The sequence below is a fragment of the Panthera pardus genome, unplaced genomic scaffold (assembly GCF_024362965.1).
Source record: "Panthera pardus isolate Hobbes unplaced genomic scaffold, ASM2436296v1 HiC_scaffold_24, whole genome shotgun sequence".
In the NCBI taxonomy this organism is placed as follows: Eukaryota; Metazoa; Chordata; class Mammalia; order Carnivora; family Felidae; genus Panthera; species Panthera pardus.
Genome location: NW_026526810.1, coordinates 105,606,773 through 105,624,730, shown reverse-complemented (window position 1 = coordinate 105,624,730; position 17,958 = coordinate 105,606,773). Strand labels below are relative to the sequence as shown.

Sequence of the window (17,958 nt, the reverse complement as noted above, 5' to 3'; positions counted from 1 at the left end):
GAGGACTGGGGAGATTTCGCGAGAACGCTGGTGGCCAGAGGGCTGTGGGAGAGCTGGACGATCCTAGAGGTCCTAGAGGCTAGATGATTGAGGACTTTTTGCGTGTCAGAGCAAGGGTCAGCTTTTCTGAGCAGCTGGAAGCACTAAGTTTAGGACCAAGCTGTGGACTACATTTCCCAGACGGCTTTGCTCCGTGGGCTGTCGTACTGAGACTAGGGCGTGTCTGGGAGGAGCAGCCACAGTCCGGCAAGGCTTGCTGGGGCATCTCGCTCCGCTTGTGCAGCCCAGCAGCCAGCCAGGATGGTCGGGGTCCTGCTCCTGCTCCTCCTTCTCCCCTTTTTCCTGTACATCGCTGCACCCAAAATCAGGTCTGTGCAAATGTATTGCCTTCTCTTGAGAAGAATTCAGGGGGGCGTTAGTCCTCACCGAAGCTCTGTTCTCCAAAAGAAGGAAAAGGAAAACTCCCTGGGGGGCCCCAGTAGGTCGAGGCCCGGAGTTCGGTTGGTCGGAGGAGGTCCAGCTGTCCTGGATGCGGGGGGACGAGAACAGGAGACTTCGGGCAGTGGGAGGGGGCTGCATTCCGCAGCACCCCACTTTGTTTCTCCGATCCCTTTTTTCGTCTCCGCAGCCTTTGCTTCCCGCTCCAGAGAACCCCGTGTGCAAGGCTACCTCCAACACTTAAGTTTCCAGCATTGGGGGGTTTTAGACCCTAAAATGGAGTGAGGACCTCAACACTGTTTTCCCCTTAGCTCCCACGCCTTGGACTAGTCCTATCTGGCTTCTTGCTTCCAGCCTTTGAAGTGCAATGGAGCGATTCGACTTTTTGCTTTCTGAAACTGTTCCTCGATGGGAATCGTGGTATCCGCAGACCCATTGCTTGATCTCTTGTTGCTGTTAGATTCGCTTTTTTTGTAAAGGAAAGAAATGAAAGGGTTTCGTCATGAGCGGTATCCTGCCTTCAGAGCACGACTCATAACCTGGGGTTTGGGGTTGAGACAGAGAGCTTGAGGGGTAATGCTTTCTGGACCTGGTGACACAGTAGCCAATGGCTGGCTGAGTGACACAGAAAATCGGCAGAGTTGCACAAAGGCGCCTGCTGATTGGTTCTGAGTAAATCACCAGTAGTGACGGTGGACCAGTGACTGATGAGACACAACCCTTTCTGGGTGGGGGAGGGGGGAGGAGGGGCGTGGTCACCACCCACCGTCTTGCTCCTCTTCTAGTTCTTCCTCCCTTCTGAACACCTCGTGCTCCCACTCAGATGAAAACGCTTTTTATCTCTTTAAAAAAAAATTTTTTTTAATGTTTAATTTATTTTTGAGAAAGAGAGCATGAGCAGAGGAGGGGCAGAGAGAGAGAAGGAGACAAAGAATCTGAAGCAGGCTCCAGGCTCAACGCTGTCAGCATAGAGCCCGACGTGGGGCTCAAACTCACCAACTGTGGGATCATGACCTGAGCCCAAGTCAGATGCTTAACCAACTGAGCCAGCCCAGTGCCCCGCTTTTTATCATTTTACACCACAAGATTCTCTTACCCAAATAGAATCTCAATGAAAAGTTGAACCTGAACTGAAAATACTGCTCACGTCTCTGTGAGATTTTTCTGAGGAAGATTATGCTGCAAGGGTCATATCTGCAAACGCCTGGCTAGGTCATGGGAGCTAGCCCAGAGCTAGACTTTTCATAGTTGGTTGTCCCTTTCATTCCTGTTGGTAAGGAGAAGAGCGAGCTCAGTGGAGGTCCTGATAGTTGTTGCTCCTGGAGCTAAAACTGAAAGGATGTGAGAAACTGAGCAAGGAGGCTTTTCTCTGAGAAGGAAGATAGCCGTAGGTGAGCACCATGAGTTAGTTTGCTTCCTATCGGCCTGTGTCCACTAACCAGGTAGCGTTCATGGCTAGGAGTGTGTGCTTTGCAATTCTCAAGTTCAATGAAAAATACTGACATGCTCTTTAAAATTGTATCTCCTAGTCAAGAGATTCTTTTTACTTGAGTCTTGAGATTTGCAGAGAAGAAAAAGAACAATTTCAGACCTGTTAATCCCTGTTTGTGCATTCATTTCTGTGGAAAAGAAGGATAGCACAGTGCTTAGGAACAAGAACACTCAACCAGCTCCACTTTGTACTGATTTATGTCTTTTCTTGAATAATTAAAAAAAATTTTTTTTAATGTTTATTTTTTATTTTTGAGAGAGAGAGAGTGAGAGAGAGCGCGCACACGAGTGGGGAAGGGGCAGAGAAAGAGGGAGACCAGAATTTGAAGCAGGCTCCAGGCTCCAAGCTGTCAGCACAGAGCCAGACATGGGGCTGGAACTCACGAACTGTGAGATCATGACCTGAGCAGAAGTCAGACGCTTAACTGACTGAGCCACCCAGGTGCCCCTAATTTATGTCTTTTCTTTGTCTTAATTTTAATTGTGTGTGTGCATGCGTGTTTCTGTTTCTGTGTTTCACCTCAGGTTGACAAGCTTTCATAATTTTAACTTTTTTGTTGAATTATGTATCTCTAGGCCATAAAGTGCCAGTTGTGGGCAGATTGACATTAAGTGGACCAGTCTTGCTTGTAGGCTGAGTCTTGTGATTCCCCAAGCCTGTTGAAGAGCTCAAACTGAAGCCAGGTGCCTGGACAATCAAATATTTATCTAGTTGTTATACTGCAAGGGGCAGCTCTAAGGTTTGCCATTACAATAAAATCAATTTTGTTCTTGAGCAAGAGCAGAAAATTTTTCTTCAAACTTACTTAAATCTGTAAAGGGACAGTACTAGAAAGAACCAAAATAAACCTTAGCCTGGGATTGGAAGACATGGGGGTTGCAGGAACCTCTGGCCAGGGCAAGGAGAATGAAGAACTGATGAGCTCTCCCTTCCTCTCTACAGGAAAATGCTGTCTAGCGGGGTGTGTACATCAACTGTCCAGCTTCCTGGGAAGGTGGCTGTGGTCACTGGAGCCAACACAGGCATCGGAAAGGAGACAGCCAAAGAGCTGGCTCAAAGAGGCAAGATCATCTGCTTCTAATTCCCTCCTGCTACTGCCATTTTATCCCTCACAAGGATGACCATGCTCACTATTTCCTCCTAATATTGGAATTTAAGAACCTTCCAAGTGTCCCACAGATTCACTGGTCTCAATCTAGTATAATGCTCTGCATGTAATGGATACTTAATGAATATTATTTATTTTTCCTTTTTGATTTGCTCACCAGATACCTCTGTCGTGAAGTAGGGGTAAAATTCCGATTAAAAAAAAAAAAACAAACAGTAGAAAATTACATTCATAAGTCTATAGGTCTGTAATGTCCACTCCAAAGCAGAGCTGACAGTTTGTCTCTTTTATATGTTGATTGACAGGAGCCCGTGTGTATTTAGCATGCCGGGATATCCAAAAGGGGGAATTGGTGGCCAGAGAGATCCAGACCATGACAGGGAACCAACAGGTGTTGGTGCGGGAATTGGACTTGGCTGATACTAAATCTATTCGAGCCTTTGCTAAAGATTTCTTAGCAGGTAAGTGTTGAACCAGAGATTATGTTTTTGGTCTTGCAATCAACATAGCAGACTTAGCTAAAGGAAAAGGTCCTTCTCCCTCTTTAATACGTAGAAATACTAGATCGTTTATAATAAAAAACTTTCATTCATAGCTGACTCCTTAGTAACAAAGGGGAATCCTCAAGAGGCAGAAATAAAAAAAAAAATGGATTTAAAAAGTCATAGCATGCAAGGCACCTGGGTGGCTCAGTCAGTTAAGCGTCCGACTCTGGATTTCAGCTGTGGTCATGATCTTGTAGTTCATGGGATTGAGCCCCGCATTAGGTTCTGCACTGACAGCATAGAGCCTGCTTGGGATTCTCTGTCTCTGCTCCTTCCCATTCTCTCTTTGTCTCTCTCAAAATAAATAGGTAAACATTAAAAAAAAAAAAAAAAAAGTCCTAGTAATGCATAAGAACTAAAGCCAAAAATCTCACGGAAGTATCTGAACTCAATATGAGCTTTAGGGTCTGGAGTCTAAACACTCATACAGGGACAGAAGATAAGGACTCAGGCCCTGAGAGCTGGGGAGCTGTATCTCAGGCTTCACATAAGGTTGGGACTCACAAAAAGCCATCTTGTCCATGATAAAGAGGCATAAAAAAAACCTCGCCACCAGCTCTAAGGCATGACAAAAAAGCTCATCTTCTCTTCAGGACATAGATGGTTAGAGAGTCATCTGTAAGATACTAGAACCTCAAGTTGGCATCATCTATGGGGGAGAATTTATTACATCACCAAATGATGTAAGAATCTTGAGCTGAGGAATTAACATAAAATCCTATAGAATCACATCAAAATCAAATCCAAGAGTAGTCTGTAGGCATCCCCTCATAATACAGGGATCTTGGCCTCCCTAAGTAAACAGCTTCTGCTGATATGAGCTTATAGTTAGAAATTAAAAACCACGTGAGAAAATAAACCAGGAGAAAGAGTTGTCATATGTAACAAAGAGGTGAAACCAGTATTTCTTTTGGTGCCTTTTGGAGTTCTCCAGTATCAGGGGTACATACAGAACATCCTTTTTTCTCCTGCTTGGATTCTTCCCATTCAGCCCGGGAAGTCTTTCTATTAGGAGAGCTGGGTAGAACACTTTTTCGAAAGCAATGAGTAAGTAGCTCCTTAATTGGAAAGATCATAAAGGCCACTTGGTTGTATAAGATGGAATTTTGCTCTGTGCTAAAAGTATGTAGGATTCAACTACAGTCTTAAATAATGAAAAACAATACAAAATACATCTGAAGGGGAAATGGAGGAAAGATTGAAGCCGTGGGTCCCCATTTCTAAGGCAGACTTCTTAGGTATCACCGCTGTGGCTGGCTGCTTCCACACTACATCTCTTCCCTGCAGAGGAAAAGCATCTTCACATTTTGATCAACAATGCAGGAGTGATGATGTGTCCCTACTCTAAGACAGCAGATGGCTTTGAGATGCACATGGGAGTCAACCACTTGGGTAAGAAATCTGGCCTCATCACAAAACTGGAGGAAACCTAAAGTTCTCCTTGGCAAACTTAGGGGTCAGATTGAGCTGTCCTTGTGATGCGATTGGACACTGGGCCCTAAAAGACGATAAGTGAATAGCGAATATTATGGTCCTGCCTGAAAGCCCAGGGATAAATTTGAGGCCCACTTGAGGCTACACCAACTTTTTAATCTGTGATTTGGATTCAATTTACTTTGGGGCATTTTTAACAGCCTAATTGGACTGAGGACTGTGTTGCTTTCTTTGTAGTGATCCTCACGGCGAACATTAGGTAGAGGCTGCCTGCTCTTAAAGAGTGATATTAATCAAAGTTGGAAGAAGACAGGACTTCATATTCACATGTTCCAGATCCCCCTCATGGATGGATGGCTGTCCTATTTTCCTAAACCCTCACTGAGCTTGTTCTGTAGTTGATAATGAATTAATGAGGCAAAAAGCCTTATTCCTGAATTCTCTGCAGAGCTCACCACGACTCCCTTAACCCTGACATTGGCCTCGAACTGTATTAATTCTAGTTTTTCTTGTAGGTCACTTCCTCCTGACCCATCTGTTGCTAGAGAAGCTGAAGGAATCAGCCCCATCAAGGGTAGTGAATGTGTCTTCCCTAGCGCATCACCTGGGGAGGATCCACTTCCATAACCTGCAGGGTGAGAAATTCTACAATGCAGGTCTGGCCTACTGTCACAGCAAGTTAGCCAACATTCTCTTCACCCAGGAACTGGCCCGGAGGCTCAAAGGTAGGCTTAGAAGAAATGAATATAGAGATATAAGTCAATGGGAAGTAGCCAAAAGCCACAGGAATACATTCTGTTTTCGGGAGCCTATCCTCTGGATAAAACCTGCTTTCATGACTATAACTGGGTATTATTTTAGTAAGTAGCCCAAAACTGAATATTGGAGGTGGCTGGCAGGAGATGGGGAAATTCTGACTTTGAGTCATAAGGCTTAGCTTTAGTACTTATCAGCCGTGTGACCTGTAGCAAGCTACTTAACTTTTCAGGACTTATTTCCTCATAAGTAAAATGGGATTATTTTATAGGTTATTGTCCTTATTAAGTCAGGTCTCATGAGCAAGCAAGGTTTTTTACTCATAATGAGACTAGATAGAAGGGAGGGACCTGAACTGGCACTAGATACAACCATTAGGATAAAACAGGTGCTAGGACAATGGTGGGAGGAGGGGGGGCGGGATGTTGCCCCCTAACAGCAAAAGGTTAAGTAAGAGAAATGCATGCTTGAAGAGGGAATTCTCCAGTCACAAATACACAGAGGTCCTTAGCACTGTCCACTCTGAATTTTCAAGAAAAAGAAAGGTAATCCAGGGTGGACAGCTGGAGTTACTTTGGAGTTGAGGCAGGCAGAATTCTGGCTCAAGAAGTCAGACATAGAAGCCCCATTGTTGGGACAGGATCATCAAGTTATGTGGACAGCAATGTGGGGGAAGGAAGCTGTGGTCAGCTCACTTCATATGCCCAGTCTATGCCCAGGACGTGACATTGTTTATCAGCTCAGGATGGATCAGAGTAACTGGATGGTGAAAACTATCCAAAGGGTTGGTAGGGGAGCTAGGGTGCCCTTGAGGTGGAGAGATAGACCCAGCCATGAGGATCCGATAAAAGCAGAGGATACACAAGTGAGGAAGCCTGAGAGATGTGAGGATTAGGTGGGAGACAGCTGTGGTGCAATGAAGGCAACCTGGGCATAACAGAGGAGTCGTTCATTCATCCATTCAGCAGTCAAGTATTCAGTATCCATGCTCTTCTATGCACTGATTCAGGGCTTGGAGATGGAGTGGTGCCTGATACAAGTACAGTCCCTTCTTTGATTTGGTTTAGATCCACTGGGGGAGGGAGATAATAAACAAGTATTTATACATTATCACATGTAAAATCAGTCTAGGAATACATGAATAATTCTCTTTGTAATAAGTTCCAATAATATAGAGCTAAAAGTGAAAAAAACCCTTTACTTAATCCCCACTTTCTCCCTTCTTTCTCCCCTCAAGGAACCACTGTCAACAACTTGATGTGCACCTGTCAATCATTTTTTATGCATTTATATACGTGTACATCATATATAAGGAACTGAAATTCCAACACAATATTTTGGAGATCTTTCCATGTTGTACATACAGATTTACCCCATTCCTTTTGTGGGCTGCATTATATTTCGCCATATAGATGAGCCTCCGTTTATTTATTAATTTCCTTAACAACATCTGGAATGTTTCCTTTTTGTTGTTGTTTAATTATAATTGTAAATACTATGAAAGGGGAAGTACAAGGACCTATAATGGATTGGGGTGGGTGCTTATTCAGTCTAAGGGATCAGGGATTTCTCTAAAGAAATGAGTTGCAAGCTAAGCCTTTATATAAGATGATTAGAAATTAAATGGGTTACAGAGCAGGTGGAATGAGGCATCTGAGGAGGTTGAGGAACATTCCAGGCAGAAGAAAGAGAATGCACAAAAGTCTTGGCTCAGTTTGAGAAATGGAGAGGCTGCTGTGGTTAAAATGAAGAAAGCAAGAGTAAGAGAAATCTGACCTGAGACTGGTGAGGTCGACAGGGGCAAAATCCTTAGAGGCTATGGTAAAGATTTTGGTGTAAGAGCAGTGGAAACCCTTTAAAATGGGGGCAGGGCTGTGTACAGCAAGTGATTTCTATAGTCTAGGTGATTGATGACAGTAGCTTGGACTACAGTGGTAGAGATGGAGGGTAGTGGACACTCCTAAGAGATATCTAGGATGGGAAAACCCTAAAGCTTGTTGAGCATGGTAACGTGGGGAATCGTCAAGAACTGCTGTGTGGGCCTGCCTGGTCAGGAGTTAGGAAACACTGCAAGATCCAGGTTTGGCCTTAAAAAGTATGAAGTTAATTGAAGACCTATGTGTCTGCATTACTATGGGTCATCTAGAGTAGATGTCAAGTTGGAAATAATATATATCCACAGTCCTTCGTCTGCAATTATGAAATCCACAAAGACATGAAAATTCCATTTTTTCAGAAGCTTGACACCAAAGCTCATTTGGCAACAAAATCTCACCTGTACCAGGGAGATTAGGTAATAAGCAGTATATGTATAGGTGTTCGTATTATCTTTCCAAAATCAATAAAAATTTGGAAACCTCTTTGGCATAGCCATGCATGAGTGTCATTTAGCACTTACCATGCACCAGATACTGTTCTAGCCTCTTGTACATATGAACTCATTTAATCCTCAGAACAACCTTGTGAGGTGCAGGTATTAGGATTATCCTCATTTTAAGAGGAAACTGAGTCACAACATCAGGAGCTTGCTCAAGGTCACACAGCTAATGAGTGGTAAAGCTAGGATTTGAAACTGGGCGGTCTGCCCACAAAAGTTCATGCCCTGAACCACTACATTACACTGCCTCTCGTAGTCAGTTAAGAGTTCAAAGGAGTATAATGTACCAAAAAATGTGCATACCGTAAAGTTATAGAGAGGGATTTTAGCAAGCCATGAGAACTCCAACATTTGAAGTTTGAGTAGAAGATGATGAACTGGCCCAGGAAGCTAAGAGGAAGCAGCGAGAAAGGATAGGAAAATCAAGAGTGTGGGGTCATGGAAGCCAATAAAAAGGCAGCTTTGAGAAAGAAGTAGTCAGTAGTGTCAAGTGCTACTAATAGGTTGAGTCCTGGCTCTACTGTTTGCTAACAGTTAGTAACCTCTTTGAGCTTTAATCTTAACCTGTGAGATGGGGAGATATAAATTACTGTGAGGAATGCTTGTAATACTGTTGGGGGAAGGGAGTCTTCATGGGGTCAAATGTTTATTCGTATCCTCTGCTCTCTTCGGCCATGTGGCAATATCAAGTCCTGTCTTCCTCTCTCCCAACGGCACCCCCATTAGGCTCTGGCGTTACGACGTATTCTGTACACCCTGGCACAGTCAACTCTGAATTGGTTCGGCACTCACCTTTCATGAAGTGGATGTGGTGGCTTTTCTCCTTCTTCATCAAGACCCCTAAACAGGGAGCCCAGACCAGCCTGTACTGTGCCATAACAGAAGGTCTTGAGATTCTAAATGGGCATCATTTCAGGTATGAATATATCTGTTTTTGAAGACGGGGTTTCATTGCTCAAAGGAAATAATTTGGATTTGTACTCTTCTTATAAAGTACATTGGGCAACATAGCTTTTTTTGTTGTTGTTTTTTAAACAACATCTTTTGGGGCGCCTGGGTGGCGCAGTCGGTTAAGCGTCCGACTTCAGCCAGGTCACGATCTTGCGGTCTGTGAGTTCGAGCCCCGCGTCAGGCTCTGGGCTGATGGCTCAGAGCCTGGAGCCTGTTTCCGATTCTGTGTCTCCCTCTCTCTCTGCCCCTCCCCCGTTCATGCTCTGTCTCTCTCTGTCCCAAAAATAAATAAAAAACGTTGAAAAAAAATTAAAAAAAATAAATAAACAACATCTTTTGCATCTTTTTTTTTTTAAGTTTATTTATTTATTTTTTTGAGAGAGATAGAAAGAGAGATAGAGATCAAGTGGAGGAGAGGCAGGGGGGTGGGGAGGCAGAGAATCCCAAGCAGGCTCCATACTGTCGGCGCAGAGCCCAATATGGGGCTCAAACTCACAAACCATGAGATCATGACCTGAGCTAAAACCAAGAGTCAGATGCTTAACCAACTGAGCCACCCAGGCACCCCTCTCTTCTTTTTTTTTAATGTTTATTTTTGAGAGAAAGAAAGAGTACACAAGCAGGGGAGGTGCAGAGAGAGGGGGACAGAGGATCCAAAGTGGGCTCTGTGCTGATAACAAATAGCCTGATGCAGGGCTTGAACTCACGAACCATGAGATCATGACCTGAGCCAAAGTCAGACGCTTAACTAACTGAGCCACCCAGGTGCCCCAGCTTTTGTCTTTTGACTAGGGTTGTTACCTTTAAGAGGGGGACTGACTCATTCACATTTTTCGTGGTACTTGTAGGTTTGATTTTCTCCATGCCATCTTTTATTAATATGGCTGTTTCTTTTCTTCCTACTTTTTCTTAGGTCCATCCAGTTTTCTTTGTTCCTTTTTGGACTCCTTGTTTTGTTTTGTTTACATTAAAAAATTTGTATTTTTCTATTGTCTTCAGGACTAAAATAGTATCAATGGACTCTGTTCTTGAATAAGTGAAGACTTTTAAAACTTTTTATTGTAGAGGGTTTTGAACATACACAGTCGTAGGTAAAATAGCATGTTGAATCCCACAGTACAGCCTCAACAACCATTAAACCATAGCTAGTGTTCTCCCATCCCATCCACCAGCCCTTCACATATTTTTTTCCTCTCATGTTATTATTTTTTTAATGTTTATTTATTTTTGAGAGAGAGACAGAGCACAAGCAGGGGAGCGTCAGAGAGAAAGGGAGACACAGAATCTGAAGCAGGCTCCAGGCTCTGAGCTGTTGGCACAGAGCCTGGCACGGGGCTCAGACCCACAGACCGTGAGACCGTGACCTGACTTTAAGTCGGACACTTAACCGAATGAGCTACCCAGGCACTCCTCCTCTCACGTTATTTTGAAGCATGTCTCAGACATCACATAAGATTGAAATTTTAGCATGTTTTTACCTCCTCTTCAAGATTATGTGGAAATAACTTGCACTTTTAGAGAAAGGGCTGCAAATAAATTAAAATTGGAAAGAAAGGTAGATAGATCATGAAAGGCCCATAATGCCAGACCTGGAGAGGAGCCACAGAAGTTGTTTCAGTAGAAAGAGAAATAATCTGCTCTGTGCTTCAGAGAAACATCCCTGCTGACTTTGTTTAATGAATGGATAAATAACCCAAGTGAGAGATAATGAGTTCCTGATTTAGGGTAATGACAGTTGGAATGCAAAGAATGATTAAGAGAGAGAGGCCCTGAAGAGGCAGAATCTTTACCACTTGATGAATAATTGAATGAGAGGTCGGGGAGGAGTTGGTGACCTGGGGGTCAAGCCTGACTTACTATGAGGTTGATGATGACATTAACTGAGACAGCAGAAATGGAAATATAATGTGTATAGCTTAGGGTTCTCTGATTGCAAAGCAGTGGAAACAGACTCAAGCTAACTTGAGCAAGAAGGGAATTTATTAGAATATGGGGGTTCTCCTAGGTCCAAAGAGCAGACTGAAGAGCCAGGCTTAGAACACACACAGTGGCCAGTCAACTGGCCGGGGCACGGTTGCTGGAACGAGTATATGCCAACTATCTTTAGTCTTTGTTTTGTTGCTCACCATCCGCTCTCTAGCAAGGAAGCACTAGGTCTTCCATCCTCACATCCTCACTCCCTTGGTTAGGGGAAGACCAGCACTTGATTAATGGGCTCTCCAAACTGTGGGAAAGAGGTAATTTTACAGAAAGGAATCAGATTGCTGTTGCCAAAAGAATGTGGAATGGATCAGTTGCCCTCTATAATACACCTGGCCTTATACATGTTGAGTGAGTGCATATCCATAAGTCATGGAGTAGAAATGTATAGCAGATAGTTGGAAATGTGGGTCTGAAAGTCAGGAAGATAAATTTATATGGTTTTATACACTAGAATGATTTTCCATGAATGACTGGATTCTTCTTCCCTGGAAATTTTAAGGTTTTGACTGAGTAATCTAAAGAAAGCCGGCCTCAAATTCATGACTTAGTAAATATTTAATTGGCTTTTGAAGAGCCTTTCCAGTGCCAAGGATTCTCAATTGTAAGCATTTTGAAGATCCAACAGCAGCTGTGTTGACCACTATCAAGAAATGAACTTAAGTCTGTCTTGACTGAAACATTAGAAACTTTGCACTAGTTTTTCTTCCTGACTGAAACCATAAACCTACTTTTGTCTCTATGGATTTGCCTGTACTGGATGTTTCATATAAATAGAATCATATAATATGTAGCCTTTTGTGACTGGCTTCTTTCTCACTTTGCAAAATGTGTTCAAGGTCATCCATGCCAAAACATGTATCAGTACATCATTCCTATTTATTGCCAAATAATATTTCATTTTGTCGATGTTCCACATTTTATTTATCCCTTCATTAGTTGGTGGGCATTTGGGTTGTCACTTTTTTTAATTGAATAATGATGTTATGAATATTCATGTACAGATTTTTGTATGGACATTTTTCTTGGTTTATATACCTAGAAATGGAATCCCACTGGAATATGGGTCATGTTAACTCCATGTTTAACTGTTGAGGAATTGTCAGGGTGTTTTCCAAAGTGGCTGCAGCATTTTGTGTTGTCATCAGTAGTGTATGAGGGTTCCAGTTTCTCCCTCATACACTGCCCTTGCAGTGAGAGAGTGACACAGAGTGTGAGTGGGGGAGGGCAGAGAGAGATGGAGACACAGAATCTGAAGCAGGCTCCAGGCTAACTGTCAGCACAAAGCTCAACGCAGGGCCCAAACTCATGAACCGTGAGATCATGACCCGAGCCAAAGTCAGACACTTAACCAACTGAGCCACCCAAGCGCCCCTCTGTCCTTTGTTTTAGCCATTATAATAAATATGAAGTAATTTTTCTATTTATGTTCTTCTAGTTTTTCTCATTATGGTTTTCATTTGCATTTTCTTGCTAGTGATGTTAAGCATCTTTTCATGTGCTCATATTTGTTTATCTTTGTTGGAGAAATGTCTATTCATATCCTTTGCCCAATTTCAAAATGGATTATTGTCTTTTTATTGTTTAATTGTAATGATTCTTTATATAGTCTGGATGCAAGTCCCTTGTCAGATGTGTGATTTACCAATATTTTCTTCCACTCTTTGGTTTGTCTTTTTACTTTCTTTATGGTGTCTTTTGAAGCAGAGAAGTTTTTGAGGAAGTCTAATTTATTGACTTTTTTCTTTTGTCACTTGTGCTTTTGGTGTCCTAAGAAACCATTGCCTAACTGAGGGGCACAAAGAGTTATTACTATGTTTTCTTCTAACAGTTTTATAATTTGAGCATTACATTTCAGTCTATGATTCATTTAATTTTTATATATGGCATGGGGATAGGGTCCTGTTTCATTTTGAATGTGGATATCCGGTTTTCCAAGAACTGTTTGTTGAAAAGATTATTCTTTTCCCATTGAATTTTCTTGGTAGCTATATTCAAATTCCTTGGGCTGCAATAGCAGAATACCAGAAATTTATTTTCTTACAGTTCTGGAGGAAAACAGTTTTCTTATAGTTCAAGATCAAGGTGCCAACAAGATTGATTTCTGGTTTCTTCCTGGCTTGCACCGGGCTGCCTTCTTGATGTGTCCTCAGATGGTTTTTACTCTGTGTGCACACTCCTGGTGTCTCCTCTTATAAGGACACTAGTCCTATTGAATTGGAGCCCTACCTTTTTGACCCTATTTAACCTTAATTATCTCCTTAAAAGCCCTTCCTCCAAATACAGTCACCTTGGGGATTTAGGGATTCAACATGGATTTGGGGGGACATAATTCAGTCCGTAACAGATTTATCAAAAATCAGTTGACCATAAATGTAAGAGTACTTCTATACTTTTTTATTTTTTCTTTTCATTTCTTAAAAAATTTTTTAACATTTATTCATTTTTTGAGAGACAGAGACAGCATGAGTGGGGGAGGAGCAGAGAGAGAGGGAGACACAGAATCTGAAGCAAGCTCCAGTCTCTGAACTGACAGCACAGAGCCCGATGCAGGGCTCGAACTCACAAATCGTGAGATCATGACCTGAGCCGAAGTCGGATGCTTAACCGACTGAGCCACCCAGGTGCCCCTTTTCTATTAATTTCTATGTCTGTCCTTATGCCAGTAGAATAGTCTTTGTATTAAGTTTTGATATAGGTCTTTTTACATATACTGGTTGATACTACCCAAAATCCTACTGGAAATATCAGCACCATGACCATGCTGATGCATAACCACACTTAAGTAGCTTTTTTTTTTTTTTTTAATTTTTTAAATGTTTATTCACCCTTGAGAGACAGAGAGAAAGAGTGTGAGCAGGGGAGAGGCAGAGAGAGAGAGAGGGGAAGACACAGAATCTAAAGCAGGCTCCAGGCTCTGCACTGGCAGGAAGAGCCCCACATGGGGCTTGAACCCACAAACCATAAGATCATGACCTGAGCTGAAGTCGGATGCTTAACGGACTAAGCCACCCAGGTGCCCCAACACTTAAGTAGCTTTTACTGTGGTATTTGAATACATTTTACAGCATGTCATAGCTTATGACACACAGCACTTTCCATTGTGTCCATTGTGTGTGTCATTTGCTCTTCATTGTAACCTTGCAGAGAACATCAGGTATATATAGAGTCTACAGAGGCTTACAGAGGCCAACTGAGAGAGTCATACAAAGCCTTTTGGTTCTCGGTGATGGTCTTTTTACTCAGCAGTGACAGGTTGTACTGGTCATGCTGGTGAGTTCCCTTAAACAGAAGTACCAAGAAGCCTTGTTTTGTAAATTTGAAGATATCTTTAAGTGGTGTTTCTCAAAATTCTATGTGTTTTAGAGGAAGTGGCTGAAAACAGATAACTGGGCCTCAACCCTGTTCTGATTCAGCAGGTTTGGATGGGGCCTGACAATCGGCATTGCTAACAAGCTTCCAGATGATGGCTCCTGCTAATCCATAACGCACTCTTTGATTAGCAGTGTCTTAATGGACGTAGTGTTAGGAGTTTGCTTCATGTACTTATTTCAGACTTGCCAAGTTTCCTTTTCATCTTCAGAATTTGCTTAGGATGTCCTGGAAGCAGTTTTCTTAAAATAGTATAATTTTTAAAATTGCTTCTTATGTAACTTAAAAGATTGCAGTTCATTTACTCAATCACTTTATTGAATGCCTGCTGTGTACTAGATGCAGCGAATATAAAAATAAGTAAAAGGGGGCACCTGGATAGCTCAGCTGGTTAAGTGTCCAACTTCACCGGAGGTCATGATGTCCTGGTTTGCGGGTCTGAGCCCTGCATTAGACTCTGTGCCGACAGCTCAGAGCCTGGAGCCTGCTTCAGATTCTGTGTCTCCCTCTCTTCCTGCCCCTCCCCCCGACTTGTGCTCTGTCTCTGTCTCTCTCTCTCTCAAAAAATAAATAAATGTTAAAAAGATTTTTTTAAGGGGCACATGGGTGGCTCAGTTGGTTAAGCATCCGACTTCGGCTCAGGTCATGATCTCATGGCTCATAGGTTCGAGCCCTGCGTCAGGCTCTGTGCTGACAGCTCGGAGCCTGGAGCCTGCTTCGAATTCTGTGTGTCTGTCTCCCCCTCCCCCACTCATGCTCTGCCTCTCTGTCAAAAAGAAATAAACATTAACAAATTAAAAAAAATTTTTTTAAATGAGTAAAAGTCTTTGAGAAAATTTCTGATAAGTGCAGAGTTTGAATACCCCTCCTGCATTTGTTTTTTTAGATGTTTATTTATTTTGAGAGAGAGTGCGAGTGGGGGAGAGGGGCAGAGAGAGGGAGAGAGAATCTTAAGCAGGTTCCATGCTCAGTGTGGAGCCCAATGTGGGGCTCAATCCCACAACTGTGAGATCATGACCTGAGCCAATATCAAGAGTCAGATGCTTAACCCACTGAGCCACCCAGGCACCCTGTCTCTCTCCTGTATTTAATGGGGATTTAAAATAATAACACAGATATTATAGTTAAATATATACATATAGGGGCACCTGGGTGGTTCAGTTGGTTGAACATCTGGCTCTTGATTTCAGCTCAGGTCATGATCTCACAGTTCATGGGTTCAAGTCCTGCATTGGGCTCTGTGCTGGTGATGTGGAATCTGATTGGGATTCTCTCTCTCTCTCTTCTCACCTCCCCTGCTCTCTCTCTCAAAATAAATAAACATTTACACACACACACACACACACACACACACACACACACACACACACACATATACAGCAGAATATAAAGACTTACTGCTATGCATTACATATCAAACAGAGCATTCTCATCAGAGGTAGTCTAGTGAGGAGATCTAAATGTCAATTACATTTTCTCTGGGGTAAGAATTGGAGAATGAAGAGGTAAGACAAAGACTGGCCCTATGAAGTGTATAGAGGGCATGTCATCCCTGGGTTGTTTTTCTGTCACATTCCTTGTTCGAGGCAGAGAACAGATTCCATTCTTAAACCCTGTGTTTTAAGTCTCTCTCTTTCATTTCCAGTGACTGCAGTGTGGCGTGGGTCTCTGCCCAGGCTCGGAATGAGACAATAGCAAGACGGCTATGGGATGTCAGTTGTGACCTGCTGGGCATCCCCATGGACTGACAGGTGGTAGCAGTTGGACTCAAGAGAAACCTATAGCAGACTACTCAGTACTCCCTGCCAAAATGATTCTCCTTCATGGTGACCAAAATCGTCAGTACAAAGAAAACAAATCTTCCAGCCTTTCCTGCTTGATGTCTGAGAAAAGCACACATTGCCAGATTCATCAAAACACCTTGCATTTACTCCAGATTTAGTTTGCCCTTATTACTGTCAGTTGCAAGAGATATCAGACGATAAGATCCTCAGATGACCTGCGAGCTGATATTTGCTGTCTGAAACCTACTACCTAGGAGAATCTTAGCTATGGCAAGGTCAATTTATGGTAGTTTGGATTAGTTTCTACCCTCTTTGTTCACAACATAGTTCCTCCCAACCACCATCCAACCTTCATTTCAAGAGGGCCACACTGCAGCCTCAGCCTAACTCTGAGTCACAGTGGCTTGACTCAAGAGCAGGACTCATCCCTCACCTGTTAAGAAAACCATCATATGCTAACATCTGAATTATTTCCGGAAACTCTTAACTGAATCTGGATTATGGCATGGCTTTATCTCTTGACAACCTAAAGCCACTGCTATTAAAACACTTTCCAACATCTAGACCACAGAGAAGAGCTTCCTTTTCTAAGAAGTTTGTGGGGTTTGGAGGATGGCAGAAATAAAAATCAAGCTTAAACTATCATTTTCTTAGTTTCTCAGACCAGCAAGTGGGTAAAGAAAGGGGCAGTATGGGAAGATAGATCATCTACCTGACTTTAGTTAGTGACCCCAGACCGATGGAGGCCTTTTTGTGTCTTAGTTTCTCTTATAAAACCAGAAGAAGGAAAAGGCTATTTGGTGATTGTCACTGAGTTTATCTTTGTGTTCTTCTGTAGTCACACAGTGGGGCTTATTTTCACAGAATTCAAAATAACTACAAAGGAAGAGTATTAAACTGGACCCTGGTGGAGGCAAATGTTCAAAGATGGAGCAAACAGTGTCATCCAGTCTTTGATACAAATGAATAGACCAGCAAAGGGAAGTCAACTCTGTATATATGGTTAACTACTTACCCAGAAGCACATGGGTAGCAGGGAAGAAGTCTAAAACAGAAAAATCCTGGAAGATAATGCATGCAGTAAAGGGACTAGTTAAGGACTTAAAAAAAAAAAAAAAAAACAACAACAACAAACAAAACTAAAGATGGTAATATGTAACTGGAAGAATTGAGGGCGAGCACCTGAGTGAGCAAGACTGACACTGTACTGTCTTCATAAGCACCAATCAACCAATGTGGCAGAAAAAGTCCCAAAATAACCGCCCCCAATTCTTTATTCAGCAAAATTATCCTAAGGACGGATATTGGTAATTTACAGTCACTATAGTAATCTTTCAGGGCATTTCCTTACATTATCTTAACATGATTAAAATGTCTATTTGCTAAAAATCTACATTTAATTTGGAGAATTTTTATCAAAAGTAATGCTGCCAAAGGAAATTGGAGGAATAATAATGTTCTTATCACTTGTTTAGAATATGTTATTCTAATAGACTTTGATTTTCTTGGACTGACAATTACATATTCACTTTGGTGGGGTAAAGAGTTATGGGACCACAGTCTTCTCATATTTGTAAATGGATATTTTGTTGAACGTGTTTTGACCATCAAGCTATATATTTAAAAATGGTCATTTTATGGAAAAATTGGAAATTTTTAATAGTTAAGTAGCATAACTAATATTTTACTTAATTTATGTTAAACTATCAATGACAAATAAA

General features: G+C 42.2%; 1 protein-coding gene across 2 annotated transcripts; it reads left to right on the top strand.

The window, feature by feature from the left end:
* The first annotated feature begins 243 nt into the window (after nt 1-243).
* RDH11 (retinol dehydrogenase 11) lies at nt 244-16,882 on the top strand. Of its 2 annotated transcripts, none has more exons than XM_019451462.2 (7): nt 244-368; nt 2,873-2,991; nt 3,344-3,499; nt 4,871-4,975; nt 5,533-5,742; nt 8,877-9,066; nt 16,099-16,882. In XM_019451462.2, the coding sequence occupies exons 1-7, from the start codon at nt 301-303 to the stop codon at nt 16,199-16,201; spliced, it is 951 nt and encodes a 316-aa protein (XP_019307007.1). In that variant the 5' UTR covers nt 244-300; the 3' UTR covers nt 16,202-16,882. The 2 variants fall into 2 exon arrangements, with proteins under 2 accessions (XP_019307007.1, XP_053745500.1); XM_053889525.1 differs by lacking the exon at nt 16,099-16,882 and adding an exon at nt 11,584-11,874.
* The last annotated feature ends 1,076 nt before the right edge of the window (nt 16,883-17,958 follow it).